At 47.7% G+C, this 24,283-nt stretch overlaps 2 protein-coding genes across 12 annotated transcripts; one reads left to right on the forward strand and one right to left on the reverse strand.

The window, feature by feature from the left end:
• Positions 1–40: 40 nt before the first annotated feature.
• On the reverse strand, positions 41–16,025 carry LOC122371436 (trafficking protein particle complex subunit 5-like). 8 transcript variants are annotated; one of them, XM_043347769.1, is made up of 5 exons: positions 15,881–16,025; positions 4,470–4,684; positions 1,930–2,056; positions 1,464–1,646; positions 41–889 (listed from the first exon to the last, which is right to left on the reverse strand). In XM_043347769.1, exons 2-5 carry the CDS (start codon positions 4,619–4,621, stop codon positions 791–793), a joined length of 561 nt encoding a protein of 186 aa, XP_043203704.1. In that variant the 5' UTR covers positions 4,622–4,684; positions 15,881–16,025; the 3' UTR covers positions 41–790. The 8 variants fall into 8 exon arrangements, with proteins under 8 accessions (XP_043203704.1, XP_043203707.1, XP_043203705.1 ...); XM_043347772.1 differs by having other exon boundaries at positions 15,822–15,883; XM_043347770.1 differs by lacking the exon at positions 15,881–16,025 and adding an exon at positions 11,263–11,305.
• On the forward strand, positions 16,023–24,212 carry LOC122371434. Of its 4 annotated transcripts, none has more exons than XM_043347766.1 (9): positions 16,023–16,323; positions 17,695–17,805; positions 19,295–19,378; positions 20,076–20,180; positions 20,814–20,964; positions 21,155–21,293; positions 21,611–21,805; positions 22,309–22,541; positions 22,805–24,212. In XM_043347766.1, exons 7-9 carry the CDS (start codon positions 21,652–21,654, stop codon positions 23,699–23,701), a joined length of 1,284 nt encoding a protein of 427 aa, XP_043203701.1. In that variant the 5' UTR covers positions 16,023–16,323; positions 17,695–17,805; positions 19,295–19,378; positions 20,076–20,180; positions 20,814–20,964; positions 21,155–21,293; positions 21,611–21,651; the 3' UTR covers positions 23,702–24,212. The 4 variants fall into 4 exon arrangements, with proteins under 4 accessions (XP_043203701.1, XP_043203699.1, XP_043203700.1 ...); XM_043347764.1 differs by lacking the exon at positions 16,023–16,323 and adding an exon at positions 16,333–16,391; XM_043347765.1 differs by lacking the exon at positions 16,023–16,323 and adding an exon at positions 16,337–16,399.
• Positions 24,213–24,283: the final 71 nt, after the last annotated feature.

Consider the following 24,283-nt stretch of genomic DNA (forward strand, 5'->3'; position numbering starts at 1 on the left):
CCAGAGCCTTGATAAAATCACCACAAAGTAGAGATAATGGTTGACCTAAATGCATTCATTATATTGATGCAGTTGTTCCTATGTTTGCAGCATGATTACAAACAAAACAAGGAAAGTACATGAGAAGGTCTAACAATGCAAGTAAGAGCACCCATAGACATCAACAAATGAGAGCAGATATGACACAGTCAGTGCCGGATACATCCCTTCGCTTGCATACATTCACCTCCGGATATATTCTTTCGCTGGACATATTCTCCATAACACAAACCATTCGACAACGACGACGTCCCACATCAAAGCCCAAATAATGTGTCAGACAACTCCGAAATGCAACCGCATTAACATACAGCCCGAGCCGGCAACTCACCAATTGCTGTTTGTAGGAGTTACCATTGTCCGGGACACAGACACAAACGAGAGAAAGACTCCTAGATGGTCCTAGTGTCGCAGAATGGACTTGCAGTCATGATCATGACGCAGCACACATAGATGCATCCTGTCCCAACACCTCAGGCCTCGCTGGGGTATCTCCGGCGGCCCTTTCAGCTTCTCTGGGACCGTCCGTCCGTTCGGCTCGGTCTCGTATCACTGGGCTGTATCTTGGTACACAGTACACACAGTCCACACTGATCGCGTCTGTACCAGTGGAGCTATGTCCGGCCCAGCTGCGGGCGACAGGCGGCGGCTGCCAAGGCGACTCATCCTGCCTCAGCGGCCGCTCTATCCGGGAGAGACGACCCTCCACCGGCGAGGACGGGGTATCCACAGTGGATTGGACACGGCTGTCCTACCGGGTGTCCACCTGTGCGTCCCGGGCCAGCACGGAGCTCTCGAACCGCACCATAAACGTGGTACCCTTGTGCCAGTGAGCGGTCACCTTAGCCGGCTGAAACAGAGGGGGGGATGGGGGCTAGCTGAGCAAACATCAGCAGCCATGGATTGAAGTAGCCAACTGATACGTCCTAAGATTTAAACAAAGGGCAGTAAATAACATCGAAAATAAAAGTAGGCGGAGGTGCAAACAATGAAGCACCAAACATCAAATAGCTGGTGGAACGAGAGCCGAAACAGCGGCGTAGTGTCACCAGTTATGGGATGAAAAAGGAGCCGGGTAAAAGAACCAATAGAACAATGAGGGACAGGGGACAGCAAAAGAGCTATAGCAATGGGCGGGTGGCTCACTGGGCTGAGTGAGAAAATGCAGTTTGTTGGCATTAACTAAGATGAAAGGTGTGCACGGGTCAACTCAATTGGACAGGGATCGTGTCACGTTAGCGAATGACAGAACACCACTGGTCGATCCAGAGACTGCCGGTAAAGGCCATGCTATTGAAATGACATGATAGATGATCTGACGAGCTTCGCCACAATATGCTGATATCTGATCACTAAAACTTCAACCGGCCTCACCCACTCACGAGTCCTTGTCCCAAGATTCCCGCCAGTAGTCTCCAACTCACAAAGTTGGATCCGCACAGTACGGCCTCGATCATGCCGGCCACGTATGCAGCGCAGTTGAGGCTGCCCTTGTCCTTGGGCACCGAGATGAACGTGTTGACCAGCGGCTCCTTCTCGATGATGTAGTACATGCGCTGGTCGTCGTTGGCGTGCTCCAGCTTGTCTGCCTCCTTCCCGAACAAAGTCTGGGTGGGGTGAAGGACAACGTTATGGCAAAAGTGTCTGGAGGAATATCTGAATAGTTGTTGTAGCTACATGTGTGACAAACAGTAACTGCTGTGGGTTTAGGCCATGAGTGTTCCATCATCAAAACATTAGTGGTTCAATGTAGGTGCCATACCGCTCGGCCTCGAAATATTCCCCTGATCCGATAGGTGATTTGTAGACTACTGCTATCTTCTCTGATCAAACATTTGGGAGGAGGCTATCAAAACAGGTCGCATAACAAGACAATGACATATCATTTACCTTCCAGAATGTGCCTTTGATGAACAGCAGAATGTTGAGTATCTTCGTTTCTCTCTTCAGGTTCCGCTCTCGGACCACAATGAGATCCAACATGCGGATACCGACCTGATAACCCATCTCAGACAGCCTGTGAAAAAGATGGACAAAGGTTTCATGCGGACGCGGTAAAGACTTCCTGATACCCGTTGGTGTCAGGAAATGTAAGGAATGTCTATTTCTTTTGCAATATTCCTCTTAACTCGAGCTCTGACGGAGGCATTTTTTCGCCTCAATCCTCAATCACCTCAGCTTTTCAGCGAACGTCAGCAGCTGAAGTAATAGTGAACACCTGAAACAGGTGTGATTTCTCTCAGGCGCGGATCCAGGGGGGGGGGGGCGACGGGGGCGGCCGCCCCCCCCCCCCCCCCCGCCATCCGAAAAAGGCGCCCATATCCCGCGGCAGAGAGGGCGCCCCGAGCATAAGAGCGGCGACACAGCAAAGGTTCAGCAGAAATAGGGCGCCTCCAGCAGAAGTTGGGCTCACCAAGCAGGAGAGTGACGCCCAATTGCCTATTCCCAGCAGATGAGAGTCGCCCCAGCAGCAGATGGGCGCCCCCAGCAGAAGAGGGCGTCTCGTTACAAGAATATAAAATAGGGTGAAAAGGGGTGCCTCTGGCAGAAGAGAGACGTTCCCCGCAGTGGAAGGGCGCCCCCACAAGAGTGGCGTCTCCAGCAAAAGAGAAGTGCCCCCTGCAAGAGAGGGACACCCCACCAAAGTTGGGCAGAAGTGGGGCGCCTCCAGCAGAATTTGGGGTCGCCCAACAGGAGAGGGCCGCCCTATTCACAGGAGAAAAAAGACTCCTCAGTAGCAAAGGGGCGCCCTAACAGAAAAGGTGCACTCGTAGCAGAAGTGGGACGCATCAGGAAGAAGAGGGGCACTTCAAGCAGAAGATGGGCGTCCCAGATAAGTGGGCCGCCTACAGCAAATTGGTCGTTCTTAGAAGCAAGAAATGAGGCGACTGAAGCAAAGTGGGTCTCTCCATAATGGATTAGGCGATCCAAGCAGAGGTTGGGCGCCCCCGGGAAGTGAGGCATACCAGCATAAGTGAGACGCTTCCAGAACAAGGAGGGGGCATCACCGGGAGAAGGACTGCACCAGTAAATGGAGGCCATCTTTTTGCTAATATCTTTGGCTAGGGTAGCGGTGCCCATCTACGACTTTTAACCCGCGCCGTGCTGGTGGTCTGAGTTATCCGTGTCCTGCTGGGGAGGGGGGGGGGACACACTCCCTCGTCTAACTCGGCTCCTGGGCCGCGTAGTGACACGCGATAAGCGGCATTCGAAAGATCGTCAAAAAACAGGACGAAAACAAAACGGTCATATTTTAGGTCAGGTCGAATGTCAGGTCACCAGAGGTCATCAAAGGTAAAATGTTGCCTGTTTCAACAATTTTCCGTTTTCGAAGCAGCGGCACATAACTCGGAAACCAATAGAGCTATAGCGCCGCAGAAAAGCGCATTCGATAGCCCTTTTAAAAGTGTTTCTGCAAGCTGCGCTCAGATTTGACCTCAGGTCAGCGGTTTAGCCTTCAGAGGGCAAAAGACTAAAAATAGCCTTTTTACGAACAATGTTTTCCTGAACTAACTTTTGACTCAAGAGAGTCTCGACATTACGTTTGCCAGCATTGCGTTTCTGTCGTCGAGACACGTCGACCAAACTAAAGGTTGACCTTATGAAAGGCAATTTTGAGAATTTGACCTCAGGTCAAGGTCATGATCTGACCGGGAAAGGTCATGCTGCATAGCAGTCGATGCGTATCGTCGAGCTGAACACAGCTGATGTGTTTTTATCGCTCTAGCTTGAATCTATCAAAAGCTATTTAAAAAAAAAAAAAACTGCTGCGGACCTTTCATGACATGGGATGACCTCTGGGACATAATGAATGGTCACACTAGGTACAATGTTCTTATTCAGTGTGTTAATTTTATATGTATCCCAATGCTTGATATTGTCTAAAATGGCGCTCGTCCAAAAGAGATGCCTTTCAGTTTTCTCCCAAAGACTTAATTATACCTACCTACCTAATGGAGACGTCGCACAACTGACCTGACCTTAGGTCACAGATATCGAAATTCCGAGATATACATTTCATGAGTAGTGTTGCTTTCATCAATCGCTGAAAGGTTCAAAGCAATCGTTCAGTCGGTATAGCAATGGTAAGCATTTGAACTTTTTATTAGGCTAGGTCACTTGGCATAACCTGGTGACCTGACCTTCCATCACCCGCGTCAGACATTTTTACAACATGTGCAAAAAAGATGCATGATAAGGTAAGCTGAAAATGGCGGCGCTGCGCGCAGCCGTCTTTCAGATATTTGCGAAAAACCTGAGGGGGAGCGCGATAACGCCCCCTAGCACGGCGCGGGCTTTTAGCTCCCGATTTTGACGGTTTGGCGCTCCCTTTGTATGGAGCGCCCCCGGATTGCCAGGTCGCCCCTATTTCGACTTGCCGCCCCCCCCCCCTCCCGAAAATTCCTGGATCCACCCCTGATTTCTCTCACCTGTTCTGCAGCTCGGACACCGACTGCACCCGGTTGTGGGTGTAGTGCACTATTTCGGCAAACAGCAGCGCGAACAGACTGAGGCTCACTTCGCTCTTGCCGCGGCTCAGCGGCCGGTCCAGAATGCTCGGCTTTGACTTGGAGGACATCATCACGGCTGGTCAAATCACTGTCGAGGATGCCCGAGCTGGGGTTCAATCAACTGCGCTGGACTCCTGAAATAAAGGAGGTTCATTCATTCAAAGGAGGTTCAACTTACATAAGCTACAAGTTACACACATTGGATTTACCTAGGTAGGTACTTTTCTTTATGAATTACCGGACAAAGCTTTCATCAAAATAACTTTCGTGCCTAGTCCCAATTCATCGACAACAGGACAGAGCTCAAAAATGAGCGCAAACATTCGAACCAGGGCACTGTGGATCATCTAGTATGTGAGGGGAGGGCGACGGTCAAGTTTCTACATTTCAAACGGTCTAAACTTAATCCGGAAAGGCCATCAAAATGATTACAGAGGTCCCTTGATCCGTACGAGAAGATCACCTGCCAGTCTCAGCTGAGGCCCCACACCCGTCCCATGAGTGTTAGCAACGGCCTTAGAGAGCGCACATCGGCCTCAGAGAGCCTACATCAGTCGCAGAGGGCCCACACCGGTCCTCTAAGGCCGGTGTCACCAGCGTTAGAGGACCCAAGCCGGCCTCAGAGGCCGCATATCGGCCTCAAAGGGCCTTCACCAGTCTCAGAGGGCCCACACCTGCCACAGAGGGACCACACAGGCCTACAAGGACCCACACCAGCCTCAGAGGGTCCGTGACGCCCTCAGCGGGCTCATACCAATCTAAGAAAGCCACATCGGCCTCAGAGGATTCACACCAGTTCCAGCGGGCCCACAACGGCCTCAGAGAGCCCATGCCAGCCTGGCAAGGCCCGCACCGGCCCAAGAGGATCCATGTTAGGATGAGAGGACATCACACTGCACTGGCTTGAGAGGAATGAAGAGTTTCTGCCTAGCGGGCTAATGGGACGCAGAACCCATGACCCCACAGGACTCCCCGTTCCCCACAGGACTCCCCACAGGTTCCAGCCCTACTTGAGACCGTGTTGGGCCAACTGGTCTCATCACTCGGTATCAGAATCAGCATGTGCCATGTGGCGTACACTGACGGTAGGAACACGAGCCTGAGATGCTTGAAAACGCCAGGCAGAGTCAGAGCCAATAAGTTTTGACGACACTCACTGACTCCAGCCAGACATGTAGCCTCAGACTCTCAAATCTTTTAGATATTTTGGTATTGGTATATAAAATGTCTGAGTAAGTTGTACGCTGGTAGGTTTTGGGTTGGTAGGTTGTAGGTATGTAGGTTGTAGATTTGCAGGTTGTAGGTTAGTAGGTTAGTACCTAGGTAAGGTTAGGTCTGGTTAGATGGATTTTATCTTTACTCATACTTTTTCTACACTTTTCCTGATGTTTCTGCATTCAAAAACAACTAGAAAAAGTCAAAATGGTATGATCCTTTGGTAGACCTTATCACCTTCCCATTCCTCATCACCAAAAATGAAAAAGGCTGTGTCTTTCAGCATATCTTTGCAATAGGCCATCAGCCCCTCATGGCTCAAGGCCTTACATGGAACCTCAGAATTCAGTGTGAGGCCCTCAGTGGTTTGCCCAGACCACCTTAGGCTGTGGGGACTGTGGGGCCTTCATAGGACCGTTTTGACCTGCTAGAGACTGGAGTGGGGCCTGAGAGATCTCTGTGAAGTGTGGAGACCATCAAAAGTCCAGTTTTGGAATCAAACAATCCTCAGACATTCACATGAACATGTCATTCAGGGGCTGGTGTGCAGCCCCCAGAAACCCATGAGGAAGCCTAAGAGATAAGCATGAGTCCTCAAGAACCTAAACAGGGAGTTAGGGCCTTCAGTGGTCTATGAGGTGCCATCCAGAACCTATGTTAGACACCCAACTTGGTAGGTATATAGGACCTTGCCCAACTCTATGACAATATGCAGGGCCATCAGTTGGTTGGGACCACTGGAACTTGAAACCCTCCCCCACTAACCAGCAAAGATGAGCCCCCAGGCTCAGATGCAGGCTTTGGGGCCCCAGAACCCTGAGTCCTCAGAGGCCAGCAACAGGCAATGGCTCACAAAATGCCTCAGAAGCTTGCATGGCTAAAAGGGCTTTCAAAGGCACATCACAGAGCGTGCCTTAAGAACACTGAGGGCTGTTCTGGACGGTCCATTCAGAATAGATATGTGCTGTATGCATCATACTTGGCTGGCATCAGCCACCTGGCTTCGCCCACTCTCTGCCGGCCATGCAGGCGGCAGGCCAAGCGCTGCTGCAGCATATTCAATGTGTGGTGAAACAGTGAGACAGGTGGACCGGTAGTTTACATTAAAAATGGTTTAAATGTGATTAAATATAGTAAATAACTAGCAATGTCCCACTGAAAAGTCACAATGAAACAAAAAAAAAACAAAAATAAAGATAAAACTTCCTTACAGGAAATAAAGGATGGTACTTTTAACTTGGCACTTGCCCACTTTTGTCTCCTGCAGCATCAATTTTTTATGCCGCACATTTGAGAAGCATGTCGCCAGGCATGCTGTGATAGGTGACATCACACATGCGTCATGCAATGATGCGCCGCCACCAGTGTGGGCGGGACTAAAGGGCATAATATCTCTCACAGTCTCACTGTACAGTGTACAGCATGCTGCAGCATATTTTATTTTTGCTGCACAGCCAAACAGCTCTTTGGCGAAGCCTCAAATACCAGCCTAACTTTAGAAGAATCAAATCAAACAAGAAACTGAACAACGCTGGCCAGCTTTCAGAGTAATCCGCATAAGCACCATCAGCATCTTTGTGCGGTGAGACAGCAAAATCTTCGCACTTCTTAGCGAATACCATACGATTCATATACCATTCGAAAGAGCTTGTATTGTTCATTGTTAGCATTTGCCGATGGTAAAATTAATGCTAAGTCAGTCCCACGCACAAGGGGGAAAAGCTCAAAAAATTGAGCGCTCAAAAAATTGAGCGGGCCCCATTATGAAGGAATAGGCGAAACGATGGTATTTTACAATGCCTTTAGCGTCACACTACGGCAAATATCGTATCCAAATAAGGTATCAATGGCAAGAGAGAGCAACAAGGTTTCTTCTCGAACACTCGCCGTGATAATTTACATCGGTGTTTTTGGAAAGCAAATGCCCTAAAGACGCTCAACTTTTTGAGCGCCACTTGTCGTTCGGGACCGCGATACTCAATAAATTGAGCGCCACGACAGACGACAGTCAGCTGGCGCTCAAAAAATTGAGTGCCGGCCAGCATTTACACTCAATTTTTTGAGCGTTCTCCGTGACAGGTGAAGCCGGTACTGGCTGCCATTTTTGATGTTATGTTCGTTGAAATACGTTAAACTGAGTTGAAACAGAAATGCAGGAAGTTGAATGCTACGTGGTACCTAAACTTTTCACAAACCCATGGCATCATGTCACATTTTCCGCTAGTAGTTTTATCGGTCTTTCGGATTCGGCACACCTCAAATAATTATACAAGGCTTGAATAATCCGTATGAATACTGTAATTGATATTCTCTGACTGTACTGGGAGAAGGGAATACGTGAATACAGAGATATCCACCCACCCTTGAATATTGGAGAATTATAGCAGGAAAAACTGTATTGCCACAGTTACAACTTACAAGGCCATCGGCCGCAAACAAACAAAAATACTATACAATGTGGGTTAGATTCACAAACATCATCAAGTGTGGAACACAGAGACGAGCAAAACAACATCACATTATCGCATGCCAGCCCGACCACATTGGAACCGGGTCCGGGTGACCTGCGACCGGAACCTGCGTCTTGCCAGCATACATCACAAAAGCAGGAGGCAGTGTCGTACTGCTTTGATCCAAAATATGCCATATAACAAATGATATAAATGACCTAAGCTCGGACTAAGCTTATCATTATCAAATCCTTAACATGTAAAAGACGAATGGAAACATCGAGTCTCAGACCAGCAGTAGCAACGATCACAGTAGCAACATCACAAAGAACACGCGGCATTATCAGACAGCCGTTTTGTTATCGGGCTACAGGCGGCGACGGCGTGGTTGCAGACCAGCTGCGAGGTAGCGGCGTGCGGGCAAAAGGCGCGGGCACACCTCCATGTGGCCGTGCGGACAGTGCGCGGTCGGCGTCGCATAGTGGGCGGCATCGGGCTGTTCCGGGCCGTCGAAGCCGCACAGGTTGTCGGCGCATGTGGGCGCGCGCGGTCACCACGGCCAGCTGCTCACCGCCAGCACAGACTGCGCAGCGTCGCCGCTCCGCCGGCCAGAACACGCAGACAACCCTTCTTGCAGTCGCACAACACGTCGCCAAACTCATTCACCTGCTCCACCATGTTGTTGATGTCACCGAGTCGTTCGAGTTGTGGCTCGTGCCGTCGAGCATGACCTGCCCGATCGGACACGGGTCAGCGGCTTCTGCTCCAGCGAAGTCTTCATCTTAGTGACGTCTTGCTGATCTCCACAAAGGCTGAGCAGATGACCTTACCCACAGAGACGGCCGACGTCCTCGCCAGCGACCGCTTGGTTGTGCAGACCTGCCAGAAAAAGAAAAGCTGTTTGGTGATCTCAAACGATTTTTTTCTTTATGCAGTGGAACAAAACGGAAAATATGTCATACAACAGGAACTAAAAAAAAGATGCAGCCTAGGTCGTCTAAGAAATGGGTGCAACATTGATAAAATTATTCATTGAATGAATTCTGCAAATGCTTTTAATAAAATGTGTGGTGATTATAAGGAGACCACTTTACTATAAAATTGCTCAGGATTCCCTATCTGGACCTGTCAAAAAATCCTGACTGCACACCAACAATGAGCATTAAATCCAAAACCTCTACCAGGTACCTATAGATAATTAAATTCTGATTCAGGAAAATATTGCACATCATACAAATAAAAACCTTTACTATATTGAAACTGAAAATGTGATGCTGATCCAGTGACCTAAGGGTCTCAAAGTATAATAATGAATTGATCGATTATAAATTTGGTGGTGACTGCCGACTGGCGTCTGGCGGCCTTGAGGCTTGAAAGTGGCCTTCCTTTTCCGTTGACTCCGATCCTCCAGATGGAAATGATATAAAGGATCATTTTTATCTTATTTCATATGAGCGAGCCAGTCAGCAAAGTGGCTATCCTGTTTCAGCATTCACCCACACAATAGTTGACTGTCAGTCTGTCATGCTGTCAGTGTTGTGAAGTAATGAAGGAGTTGAGTTTTGTTGATTATAAATTGTGATGTTATGTAAAGGACTGGAAAATGAATGTGAAAACTATGGAAACATATTGGCAGAGTATTGTCACTTACTATCAGGACATATGGATAGAGAATACATTCAAATTAATAAGAAATGCCAAATATCAAGGTACTCAATCACTGATAGCAGTGGACTATCATATGTTTTAATGTCATTTATATGAAAGTTAAGACTGAAACTACCTTTTACCTCATCATAACTAATGAAAAATTGTGTGAAGAAAACATTCACAGCCTCTTTGAAGCACTTAGACCACTAAAAAACAAAAATTTTCACGTAAATATGTTGTGTCTCCTTCCTTCAAAACATCATATCGGATGGCGCCACTTTCGTCGACAGTTACTTATCTGCACGCAAATCGAGGAAAACGTGAATTGATTGACGTTTACGTGTTTCCAAATTTAAAATCACAGCATATTCAAACTTTTCAGTGTACCTTTTAACATCTAAGTACAACTAAAACGATAAAAACTTACCCTCAACACAAGGACGACGACAACCACGCGACCGGAGACGTCGCGACGAAATAAACAAACGGCGCCGCCAAATGAAAAATATTCTCCGATATGGGTAATGTGAAATTGAATCGCAATCATTTTGGGTAGTATGAAAAATGCTCTTTCCAACAGAACCCTAGTAAAAAACGTGAATGGACAAAAAATAACTTTTATTTCGACATAAATATTGGCCTGTTTTTAAGTCATCCTGGTATGCCGTAAGATTTCGACCTATAAATTGGTGTTCCCCCAATCATTGAAGCTTGAGCAGTGAAAAATATGAAAGCCTAATCTGTTTTGCATCATTAGTGATTCTCCTAGGGTGTTGCCATTTCTCCCTAGGTGTTGCGAGTTGCTTTTGCAAAACGTGTTCCTGAAACGGCTCAATTTTTTGAGCCCTCAGCATTACGCCTATGGGAGCCTCTGACGTCACACGCTCAATATTTTGAGCGCTCAATAATTTGAGCTTTTCCCCCTTGTGCGTGGGACTGAAGTCAGTCGGGGAAACTATGGTAAAATCTGCTATTTTTAGCAGTCTGCTATTTTTAGCAGAAATCTGCTAAAAATGGGTACGCATGTGACGTCATCGTACCCAAATATAGCAGATTTGGGTACGGCCCCATACAAAAGCAGATCTGCACCCTAATTGAAGCAAATGCGCATCAAATGCCTGGCAGATTCATGATGAGAATAGTGCTGAGAGTGATCTCTGCTATTTTTGTTCAGATCCGACTATTTTCAAATTCATTATTTGAAAATAGTCGGATCTGAACAAAAATATCAGAGGACATCCTCAGCACTATTCTAATCATGAATCTGCCAGGCATTTGATGCGCATTTGCTTCAATTAGGGTGCAGAGGCCAGTTTTACCAAAAAATAGCAGCCGGCCGCCGAAATAAAATATCCAGCCGAAAAAATAGCCGCCACACAGCCACGAGTTTCACCAACAAAAAAATTCCAGCCAACATCGGCCGGAAATATTTGTCGCCGGCAGTCAGCTGATATTTTAATATCGATAATGGTCAAGGAGATTGATAAATTATTTAAAACATGTTTCAAATAAAGTTAAGCGTGTTTTTTTAAAGCAAATACAACAAAGATTGAGAAATATTATTATTGGAAAACATAACATATATTTTCAAGAGTTGTAACCACAAAATAGACCATAATAAACTTGCCAATACAAGACCACCAAATTGTAAACATACGTCATTTATGACGGTCACGATAGGAAGCGTGCGTTTTAGTGGATCTTTTTTTCCTGTCAGCCTATTATTTTTCATTTTTACAATACCTTCAACTTGCAATTAACCTTTTTGTCTACTTTTAGTTGCACCTTGTAGAAAATAATCGTGTCGAACGTGCACGCAATGTATGGACCCCCACTCCCACCTTTTATGAGGTGGGGACTATAATAGATGGGACCCGCTCCCGACGCGGGAGTCGCACCTCTTTCCTAGATGTCAAAAGAGTGGGGAAGAAGCGGCAAACATTGTTCCCAGAGGCGCCACCTGAAGCTGGACGGACAGTTCCGCTGCCGAGCGAGTGAACTGCGGTGCTGCGAGGCGGCTTCGCGCGCACTGCATTACACCTACTTCTAGGTCCATCTAGGACCAAGAGGGCTAAGGATTCGCCAAAGCCTATATGGGTAAAGCCTTGTGCCAAGGCGAGTGTCATACCTCAGGAAGATACCTACCCAGATTAACTGCACCGCGGTCATTGCAGGGCTGAGGGCGGTCGTTCGCCCCACTTCGGCGAGGTGGAGGTCATGCTGCCCGGCTAGGTGGTTTCAGCCGATATGCAGGCCCCGTTTGCCGGGCCCGATCAAGACGAAGGAACGCCACACAGCAAACAATATAAGCTCCGGCCCCGCTACACTGGTCCGGCTCGTAACAATACCTGCGCTAGCTTCGTCGACCGTCGTTCGACTGCGCCCAGTACCGCTCAGTGGAGAGTCCTGCCGAACTCGTCCACGTGTGCCGAGATCATTCGTTGCGCACGGACACAATCGTCCGACGGAGACCGCTTTACATGATGATCGCGTGGTGACCACCTTTTCGCCGGCTTCCACGCCCAGTCGAGCCGTCTGGCTACGCCCCAACCAAATGATCGTTCTAAGCCTTTCGACTGGTTTGCAAAACTCGGGTCTAATATCGAAGTATTTGGGAGTTAGGACACGTTAAATCCGTGTTCATGAACAAATATACATTATGCAACTAAAAACGCCTTACCTACTTTAACTTTTCTGGGCTGATGACAAGGTAAACACCTATTCATTGTAATATTTCTAAAATGTAAATAAATCATGAGCGATGAGCGTAAAAAAGGTGAAAAAAGCGATCAACTAGAAGCTAGCGTGGAAATCCACTGACGTAGGTCGCCTCGTACTGGCGCAGCTCGTACAGCGGCACCGGCGTCTCCCGCACCCGGCCGTCCACCTTGCCCGCCTGCGCCATCAGCCGCTAGAAATGGCTGCGCTGCCGCTCAAACATTAGCGTGACCGCCTGGACGGCCCGGCTAACGCGCGCCGTCCGACGCACGCAGTGTGCCTTCAACAGCGCCGGGATGTCGTACGACACGACCACGTCCACGGCGTCCACGTCAATACCGCGCGCTATAGCCTCGAGCACACCAGCATCTCAGCTGGCGCGCGCCGCCGCCGCGCTGGCCCGCCGGCACTGCCCCAGGGAACTCGGCCTCGCGCGCGCCCAGCACCGACAGCGGTAGCTCCAGCTGGTGCGCTGCCTCGTTCCAGTTGACCAACACGAGCGAGCGCCGCCAGTCGGGCTGTCGGAGCAAATTGTGCATCAGCAGCGGCTTCAGCGGCTGCGGCGCCACCACGTTGAACGACTCGCTCAGCTCGGCCGGCGTGGTGAACCTGCCGACGAACTGACCGGGCAGTGCGACGGCGGCCGGCCGTGCCGGCCACCAGCAGTCGCGGCTGGAACAGCGACATTCGCTCCAGCTTCTCCGGCCTCCGGGCTCTGTGACAGGGTAGCCAAGAACGGCAGCTTCTGCAGCGGCAGGTGAGGCGCGCAGACGGCGGCGGCCGTCAGCCGGCCGGCGATGCAGGGCGGCGGGCCGTGGCTGCCGCCACCCGCTCCACCGCTTTCAGCCAGCCCGTCTCGGCCATCTCGATCACCCGGTCGGCTTCGTCGATCACCAGGTAGCGCAGGTGCGCTAGCGAGAAGCCCTCGGCGCTGGGTATACTTCGTCTCCACCCAGCAGCCGGACGCAGAGCGGCGTGTCGGCGTCGTACTGGCGGAACACGGCGGGCACCTGAGCGGGCAGCGCCTGTGTGGGTAGCACAGCTAGCGCGCGCACCCGGCGGCCGGCGCACCGCGGCGCCGCGCCTGCACCAGCGGCAGCACGAACGGCAGCGTCTTACCGCGGCCGGCCGGCGCCGAGACGCAGAGGTCGGCCGGTGGCAGCGGCGACTCTGCGGCCGCCAGCAACTCGGGCAGCACCGTCACCTGCACCAGGAACACCTGTTCGATGCCCTCGGCGGCCAGCCGGGCGCGCAGCTCGGGGCAGAGCGCCGGCAGATTGGCCGGCACCGGCCGCCGGTCGCCAATCGGCTGCGGGTGCGCCAGCCAGTCGGGCAGCGCACGCGGTGCACGGCCTGTCGGCTCGAGCGCTCCACCTCGTCCAGCACGGTGAAGTCGTCCGCGGCGGCGTCTCCGTCCGACTCGGAGGTGTCCTCACTGTCGTTATTGGCGACGGCGGCTGCCGCTGTGCGCTCAGTCAGGTCGGCTATCACAGCAACACTCGCCGATGATTGGCGTCATCGAAACCGTCGGACGACGGTGGATTCACCACCGTTTTTGCAGCAGAGACTGGAAAAACCTCAGCAATAAACAAGGAAAAACATCACAACATGCCACAGCCCGCAATTGTGCATATTGTCATTTTATTTCTCACATGACAGAAAATATTGGCTGCCTTATTCTAGGAACTGGCATGAAAAACATAAGCTAAAATCAAGCTAAGTGAATTATTATTGTATTTCAACATAAGACTGGGAAAAAATCCTTGTCACTGTCAACATGACCAGCGTAACGGATGGGCTGCATGAACATTTCGGCGCATGATCTGAAAACTCTGTGTGCAGAAATTTCAGCGCTGAGGTGAACAAATAACATTTTGACAATTTGCCTGGTGCCTCCACAATTTAGCAAAACTAACTCACAATACTTACAGCCAGTTTTAACATGATCCCTGCATGACTCATGCATGCAAGATACACATGCATTCAATATCAGCACAGTGCACACTGCACACACATCAGTTATGGATTCATTTACATTTTACAACATTACTATTATTTTCTTTTCCTTCAATATTGGCAGCATGACTTGCTGAGTTCAGTGGGACAATCTTATGACAGCATTCAGCAAGTTTGTTCGGGTTCGCAACCATGCAAACTTTGCACGTTTTGCTTAAAAAACAAGCCTTTATACATTTCTTTCATGCTATTCAATTTCTTTTTTTAAATTTATTCTATCTTGAGTTGAATTATCTTGAATTACTATCTTGAATTATTATATCTTGAAAATCTTGCCATTTTGGTCTTAGCAATGTCAATGCACCATGCCGCACAGCTCGAGTAAGTTCCACCCAAAAGTAGTAGTGGTATCAGTAGCTGGCACCTTGCAATGTCAAATGTAGATGAATATGTGAAAACAGTGACATATTTATTTAAAATCTTGAGTCCAATGAGCCTACCCTCTCTGCCTCTCCTTCCAGCATTTCTTCAATCACCTTCGATTTTCAAAAATGACCTTCCATCATTATTTTCCACTTCCGTGCGAGCAATGAACTTGTAAGCTGACCACTAGTTAATGCGCTATCATCTTGCTGTTGGGTGCTGGTAGCAAAAAGATAATATAAAACGAAAAAACTAACACCACAACACCAAACACCCGTCTTGTTGGTTCCTTTTGGTCCTGCCTGGTGACAAAGGCTCTTTCATTACGCAATATCATCAGTATTCCTCTTCTAATCTTGAAGCCCAGATGCTTTACAAATTGGCCATGAATGATACTAAATTATTATATCAACTGAGAAGCGCAAATCACGATAATTAGTAACAAATGAGGCCAATCATCCCCACAAGACATCAAAAAAATAGACGGGGTCGCCTGTCTATTTTTTTGGGCTGTTTTTCTACATATAATGGCGCAGATAAACACTCCATTAATGCCGCATTTGCCGTTGGTGAAACTCGTTGGCTATTTTTATGGCTGATATTTTTTCACGCCGGCGGATATTTTTTCGCCTGGTTGGTGAAACTCGTTGGCTGGTTTTTGACAGAAAAATTGCGCCGGGCTGCTATTTTTCTGTTGGTAAAACTGGCCTCTGATCTGCTTTTGTATGGGGCCGTACCCAAATCTGCTATATTTGGGTACGATGACGTCACATGCGTACCCATTTTTAGCAGATTTCTGCTAAAAATAGCAGACTGCTAAAAATAGCAGATTTTACCATAGTTTCCCCGACTGAAGTACCTATTTGCCAAAACGCTAAATACACATATAATAATAACCACCACCCACCACCAACTTACTGCACCGTTTTCGCCGCTTTTTCTGCTCAAATGCCTTCAAACATGCTTCAAATCTCATGTTTGTTTAACATCAGCTAGACGTAAATGACGTCATAGATACAAAATATTTGAATGAATGTGTTAGTTTTTTCGTATCAAATTTAGAGTTTTTAGTTTTCTTTTAATTTTAACGTGCTTCAATAGATTAGGATTTTTCAGGTTTCGTTTGGTTAGGCATAAAACTAAAGCAGTCTTTTAGACTCTTTTTTTACACTTGCGTAACAGAACAGCTGATTCGTTGTTTAGCTTTTTACCTGATGATGTCATTTCTTTTAACTTCTTCAAAGAAGATTTGGAAATCAGAAATCTTCGTTTACTGTTCATTTTACTAGCAACTGCTATTGGTGATTGGCATAAACTACGCGACCGCCACCAATGAAAAGTCGAGGAACTGCAGTGTTCTGGTGAATGACAATTGTGAACGAACATAATTCAGCGAAGGATGTCGCTGAGATTACACCGAACGACGAACGTGTGCTTGTATTTTTTGGATGCTGTGTGTGTTGTTTTAGAGTCATATTTTTCCCAGGTTTATGTTTGTAGATATAAAACTTTATCAGAATTCACTGGGATTGTATTGCGTATGCAAGTCCATGACCCAATGTGATGCAAGACACAGTTTTGACTTTTGAGCCGTTAGGACTGGAGTCCTAATAGGAGCTGGAATAGCGATTCATTCATGGATTGTACTTAGTGACCGTCCGTGATGACCAAGTCCCCTTGGTCATCACGGGTCACATTGGTCATCATAGGTCACATTGGGTCTGTTTCAGTCGCACTTCCTAACACCTCTAAACTCCTCTAAGATTGCTTCCATGTTCCACTTTCCAGTGGCAGCTCTAGCTCCTACAAAGCCAAGGAGGGCTGTGCTCGGTAATAGTAGAGCAGACGTCACACGACGGTTTTCCAACCAAGGAGAGGCGCTATGCCTGGAGGTACTTCTTCCTAACAAAACCTTAACAAACCTAATCTAACCTGACCTAACCTAACCTACAACCTACAACCTACAAACCTACAACCTACAAACCTACAACCTAAAAACCTACAACCTACAAACCTACAAACCTACCCTACAACCTACAAACCTACCCTACAACCTACAAACCTACAGCGCCTCTCCTTGGTTGGAAAACCTTTGTGTGACATCTGCTCTACTAATGTCCTCTGCTCCAACCTCCTCTATCCTGCTCTTGGAGAAGTTCAGAGGTGTTTGAAAGTGTGACTGGAACAGACCCCTTGCATGTTATTTATTAGTTTGGCACTATCATTTACTGTGATAATGATCATTGTATATTATCTAGATCATCTTTATAGGCACACAGGACATTGTATTGTATGACTAATCCTTCAATAAAATAAGGTTTGAACATATACAATTATAATAGGAAACTACTATTCAACAAAATATTCAGTATAAAAATAATTCTTTTGTGTAGCAGAAAGATGGGAATCATGGACGAGCTTTGGTCCAGTCAAACAATACAAGTTAATAATGCAAAGATGTCACCTTAATAAATAATATAATTGATCAGCATAAGGTTCTCATGGGTAATTTTAGAATACCAAAGCCATTCTTACCATGCAACAGGCAACTTCCAGGCAAATGTAAGATGATGCCCAAGAAATCAAGCTTATATATTATATAAATCTAATAGGTACCTACTACCTACCTACCAAATGAATATTGATATTCAAATTCATGTGCCTAACATTCTGCTTCATGTGTCTCACTTTTACCATGAGAGAATCCTGACACCTCATCTATACTTTTTCAGACATATATGAATAAGTGAACACTGAACTTGATGCTGGTGACTGGCAGTGCTTCAGACAGAAAAGTTGGACCACTTTTAAAGGAAATGAAAAATTCAGCAAAGCATCCAAAGGTATTAATTGGTATAATGGTATAATTGGTACCTGTAAGAAATGGTAATAGACATGATTGTGGACATAATGGTGTTACAAAAGCATGTGATGGTCCATAGACCATAAGTGACAGTTAGTAAGTACCTCAGCGCCAGTCTCTCTTACTAGAAGTTGTGGTTGCTAGCACACAGTTCTTTCTAATCTTCCTTCCATCAGCAGCTGGCACCCACTGGCCACTGATACTTGGCCTCGGAGGCGTCCAGCTGTCCTTGTCTCTCGCGGACGGTTTGCGATCGTAATATACAGCGGCTAGCCAGCGTGTGTCGCTTCATAGTGCGATGAAAGGGCAAAGCGGTGTCATCTCATGTATCGCCGTAACGCGGCCCCCTTAGGTTTACTGTTATAAATTGAGTTAGAATATTTGAATGGATGGATTGTCAGAGTCAGAGCCCGATGTTAAGGGCGCAAAATGACCTTAGTCGTCGGCGCGCCCTAAAGCCCCAATTAACAATAAAAGATTCAGAGCCCACGCTCAGCAGAGCTCGTTTTTCAGGCCCCGATCCCTTCCCCCCGGTCGCGCAATTCCAGGTGACTTGAGAATGTGGATGCCGATGTTTAACGCCCTTCAAAGCCGGACCTCCCTGTCCTAGGACGGTCACGGACGCAACTGACTTCAGCTGGCTACGGCTGCTTCCACCAACCGCAGACCATCCCCGTCAGGAGTCTCATAATATCGAGCGCTGGAGCGACACGAACCTGGGCTCTCACCACCGGGAGTACAACGCTCCACCAGCTGAAATACGGCATGGATGAAGTATTCCGGCATGGAATACCTAATCCATGAATACGGGACAGGCACTTGCCTGAGAGGCTTTGACCTAACTTCGAAAAAGGCAATTTGATCTTCTCCAACAAAAATTGTATCGATTGACGCGCCTGGACAAGCCTAAAACAATCAACGATGTTGTATCAAACAATGTATCATAACGATATATCAAAGTTGCTACGCTGCGACGATTTTTGATAAAATACTTACCAAAAGCCGGGCTCCGACCCTAGAATCATTGGCGTGATCCTAGCGGACCAACTGACCTGAGGCCTGAAAATTGGCCATTTTTACGTTTTGTGACCGCAAACAATGAACAAAATTGTTTTCTGTGAAGGTCTGGCTCAATAAGCGGCCAAAAGGAAGTTCGTACCCTCGCCATAGATATGTAGAAAACCAATGAAATAGGTCGGGGGATAGTTAGATTAACCGTCCACTGCTTAGCATATATGTAGAGTATAACAAATGCTTCCTACCACTTGCATCTTTTTTAGGTGTCAGTCTTATCACATGCAGCCACACCACAAGGCATATGCATTCTTAGAAAATGGATCATGGCCATATTCCACATTGGTGCATTTCCTCTGAGGTTCTTCGTGGAAAGGTTTCAGAATATATTTCTATATTTCTCCAATATAGTATTTATCCGATGGTAATATATTCCTCCGCTTCTGCTGTTCCAGGGAAGGAGATGTCGCGTCTGCAACATTTTGGTGCCGTCTTTGAGAATAATAAAGGAGCACATGAAGCTTTGCCATCCAGATGATGTGAGTCTTTTTAAGTCTTAGCTGTATTCCTATCAATAACTGTGCCATGAGTTACCTCTCATGACCTATCTCTGATTGTTTCAGCCATTTTATGTTCAAAATTTGTTCATTAATTTGGTTCGCGCATGTGTGGTGGTGGTGGTGGTGGTGTGTGTGTGGGGGGGGGGGGGGGTCCCTTCTGTGTTCCGACCCGCACAGTCGGTCGAATTTGCTCTGAAGCACGATGATTTTTTCTCCTTATCCATCTCAACTTCTTCCACTTCAGTAGATCATTCGGAAATGCTGGATCGATCGATCGATCGATCGACTGTCGCGGTTGTCAGAACCCGGTCGGAGTAATTTAGCTACCTACTCGTGATTGCGATTACCTTGGGTCTTATGTCAGTGTTAGTAATCGCGCTGCTTGCCACATGAAGTCGGTTAGCAGGCTGGGCCGGGTGCGGCTACGCCAGTTAGCTCCACTAAATTACAATTTATACCGTCGCCGGGAATTTTAATATCGGGTAGTCGACATAACAACTCGCGCAACAAGTATCGGTTAGCGTGGGTTCTGGGGTGCAGGGAACCCGCCCATCCAGAATAGCTGGACTTGACTATTGGCCGTTGGGGATGCCTTGCGGCTTACCATATTGCTTCAATGAGTATTATTAAGTAATGTTCATTAGCATTAGTCTGAAATTACCCTTCTTTTCTTCAGTGTTTTCCGTGCGACCTCTGCAGCTACGTGGGTTTCAACTCTCCTGCGCTGTGTCACCACAAGAAACAATATCACAAAGTGCTGCCCAAAGAGCAATTAAAGCTCGTAAGTTCTGTCTCTAGAAATCTTGGTAGGTTACGCTGTTTTTTTTAACTGGCTCAAAGTTCACTACGGTCATAAATGCATGTTGTTATATGCATTATTTTGTCATGTAAATTAAAATGGTTTAAAACATGCAAACCAAAGTGCCTTAACATTAATAACATGTAGACAAATAGACAATATAATGTTTAGTGACACCCCTTTGGAATGCTTAAATCATCAATATTTCCTCATCTGTCTGTCTGCCTGTCTATCCATTCGCTCATTCTCTCTCTCTCTCTCTCTCTCTCTCTCTCTCTCTCTCTCTCTCTCTCTCTCTCTCTCTCTCTCTCTCTCTCTCTCTCTCTCTCTCTCTCTCTCTCTCTCTCTCTCCCTCTCCCCCCTCCCCCTCCCCCTCCCCCTCCCCCTCCCCCCTCCCCCTCCTCCTCCTCCTCCTCCTCCTCCTCCTCCTCCTCCTCCTCCTCCTCCTCCTCCTCCTCCTCCTCCTCCTCCTCCTCCACCTCCTCCTCCTCCTCCTCCTCCTCCTCCTCCTCCTCCTCCTCCTCCTCCTCCCGCTCCCTCCCTCCTTCACACCTTTCCTCTCTCTCTCTCCTGCCTTTCTCCCTCTCCATTCTCATTTGTTGCACATTATTGCAGGCCTGCCGAGAATCGACTCGAACTGGTACATCACTGAATCCGTGCACGGCTGAGTTTAAGCGTGCGGCTAGCCTGCGACAGCACCTAGCAGATGTGCATGGCATCACGGAAGCTAGCCATGAGGTCACGAAGGAGTTTGGATCGGTAGATGGTGAGCATAATGGCACCTACAACATACGAGCGAGCGCGAAATAGGAAACGGAATCTTTCGTCGATTGACTAATGTGTGATGAGATGCATGCGATTCATTCGTACGTTTAAGCGCAATTCATGTAGAAGGTAACGCATTAATTGGTTAAAATCTGCGATTTACAATTTACATACAATTACTTGTTTTTCAGACTTTAAGAGATGGAAGGAAGTGTTTGAGGACGACACGTGTGCAAGATACAACGTGCGCGGCGGGAAGCTGAAAGAAGGCGAAAAAAACGATCATATACGCCTGCTCACGCTCAGGGACTTATGTGTCGAAGGTCAAAGGTAAATGCGATTTGCAACTAAAAATGCTTGTTTTTAAGACCACACATTCGGTGGGCTTTCAGGTTGTGCCGTGCTAAAAGCATCCAGTATAATTCACTGTATTGAAGTGATTTGATTTTTTAGGTGACTTAAATAATATCTTAGTGATACTTTAAAGTCGGTCCTGATGCATAGCTTTTATGTATTACCTAAACTCAATTGAAAGGTACCATCTTAGACATACACTAAGAACTATATTTACACGATATTGTGTAAGGTTATCCAACAGAATTAACAGGCAGTGACAGAAAGCTCCCAATGGTTTGTGTGCTTTCTAGGAGTCCGGAAGCGGCAGCTGAAATCCCAGGGATCTTCCAAGATGGGTAGTACCTGCACGGCGGTGATGTGTGCCAGGACATCAGAAGAGGGCAAGGTCAGCGTGACAGTGCATCCGTTCCACTACGGACACGCGACGGACAAGACCGATCTGCCTTATATACGACTACCGAAGACAGTCAGGGACTTCGCACAAGGTAAGTCGAATAACCTGTCTCACCTAGACTGAGCATCCGCATTCTACACACGAAACAGCTAGAGGAATAACACATACAAAATCTCTAGCGGGGAACTGAGTAACAAACCCCGACAAAACATTTATCTGATCGATGAATGTTGTGTCAGGGTTTGTTGGGATTTCATGAGCCTTCGCCAGGTCTGCGGGATTGCCAGTTGGAGTCTGTTCTTGTCGATAGTTCTGAGTGGCGTCCGTTTCAAAGTCACCAATCAAACCGGCTCTGGAGTTTGGTTCTTTTTTCGTCTAGTAGGTGCTAGTTTTTCATTGGATTCAACATTAACTTGCGAAGTAGAATTGCAATTATTGGTGTAAAAATATCCCTTACAGCAGGCAATGAGTCAGGAACCCAACGAGACGGATGAAACTCTCAACACAGGGAATTTTTGTGATGTTCCAATCGGTAGCTTCCGAGACTGAGCAATGAGCATGTCTCTGAAGCGGCGATCAATTTGTGTTGTGCAGAGAAACTCCTGAAAGGAGAGCCCGCGTCTCGCGTCATTAATGACATCCGTAAGTCCCTGGAGGAAACTGGTGATCCTGCCACTCGCCGTGGGTTCTGGATCGGCAGAAGAGATCTGCGGAACATGTGCAACAGTCTCAAGATCAGGCCACAGACCGAGACCTCCACTCAAAAGGAGCGCGTTGAAATGTCGAGTGAGGAACTGGACAATAAAGAAATCCGTCCTCCGAAAGAGGTTTGTTTTATGATTTTTTTAGGGGAATAAATTGGCGCTTGTAGTTGTTCGGTTCTGGATGACAATACTATAATTACTAACCGATCCGTTATCGCACCAGCAGAATTCATAACTGAGTAAAGAAGGAGGCTCGTGTGCATTTAATAAAGTATAATATGACAATAGTTTTTAATATGTCTATTTCTCTTGATGTAGTATGTAGTTAGTTATATGTTGTCGCTGAGTCTGCATGCTGAAGTAATGCGAGTCATGAACATCTCCAGGTGGACGACCTGTGGCAGGAGCGGAAAAAGCTGTGGCGAGGGCCCTCCGCCCGGCTGTCCGAGATCCGGCAGCGTCACGCGGCGGCCGCCGAGCTGGTCGCCGCCCGTACCGCAGCGGCTCACCGCCTGTCGGACGCGGCCCGACCCACGTGGCTGGTAGGCCCGTTCGCCGAGACGGACCACCAGTACATCCGCATCGAGCAGCACCACCGGCTGTGTCCGTTCGGATGCCAGCTGCGCTGTGAGGACTGTGGTGTGTGCGCGCACCAGTTCACCTGTCAGTGCCAGGATTGGGTGTCTCACAAACTGCCGTGCAGACATATGCACTATCTGTGCATGGTGGTGGAAGACCTGCTTGGTCCTCCAGCTCCACCAGACCAGGAACAGGACAATGCGCCGGGGTTCGCTGAGCTGGATGACACGCCAGGCGCCGCGGAGATGGACGATTTGCCATGTGTTTCGCCGGCTCGCGAGCTACCTCCGGTGACGCCTTCCACCAGCCGTCCCGAGGAAGGTGCCGCGAGACGGCAGCAAGTCGTCACTAAAATGCAGGAGGCATTGTCAGCGATCGAAAGACTGCCGGACACGCTGTCTGAGGAGTCTTACCAGCGCATCCTTGCACAATTGGTCGTTTTAGAACGCCTTGTGGCACTGGAGGTGCGTCCTCAGACACCAGTCCCGGTGCTGCTGCCTTCCACGGAGGACGGAGGGCAGACCTCCAATGCCAAGAGTGATCCCCATCCCACCCCTGCCTCCAAACGCCGGCAGCGAACGGGACAGTCCCGAGGACGGAGTAGGGCAAAGAGCTCCACGGCGCAGCGAGTTGCGGTAAATCTCGTCGCGAGTGACATTGACCTGGAGAACCTATTGGTCGTTCAACAGGACCATTGTTACTGAAGCAGGGCTATGGTAGGCTGAATTTGTTGTTTTCTGTGCGATTTTGGTCCATGTGTGACATATTAATGCTAGGTATCTAATGTGTCGCTTCGTAGCGCCGTGCTGCGAATTCATGGTCATTTATGTTGAAGGCGACGTTGTAGTGTCCGATGCTACTACAATGCGTTAGATCGGTGCTCGCAGTTACCCGAAATGATATTGACTCGTATAATACGTTTTTCGATATCATTGAAGGATCGTATGTTTCTTTCATAATGAGCTCAGATATTGTTTAGTTCTCTGTGTACCTTGTCAGATTGGGGCCTTTTGTTGCAGTGAAGCGTGGAGTGTTAATTGAAGTTTGGGCAAATCTTCAAAATCAAAAAGTGCGAGCTTAGTCTTTCAAAACCCATGTCTTTAAATGTTTTTTTTTTTTTTTTAATCATACAGTGTCGTCTTCCAGTTCAGTAAGGAGTGGCCAGTGTGCATTGCGGCGTCTGTTACAATGCAAATATAAATAACCTCTTTCATATTTTCGTCTCTTTTTCGTGAACAATCTTGAGCGTATGAACATTCTTAGGAAGCACTTCGACATTTGTATGC

This window comes from Amphibalanus amphitrite, unplaced genomic scaffold (assembly GCF_019059575.1).
Source record: "Amphibalanus amphitrite isolate SeventyFive unplaced genomic scaffold, NRLGWU_Aamphi_draft 001244F_arrow, whole genome shotgun sequence".
Lineage (NCBI taxonomy): Eukaryota > Metazoa > Arthropoda > Thecostraca > Balanomorpha > Balanidae > Amphibalanus > Amphibalanus amphitrite.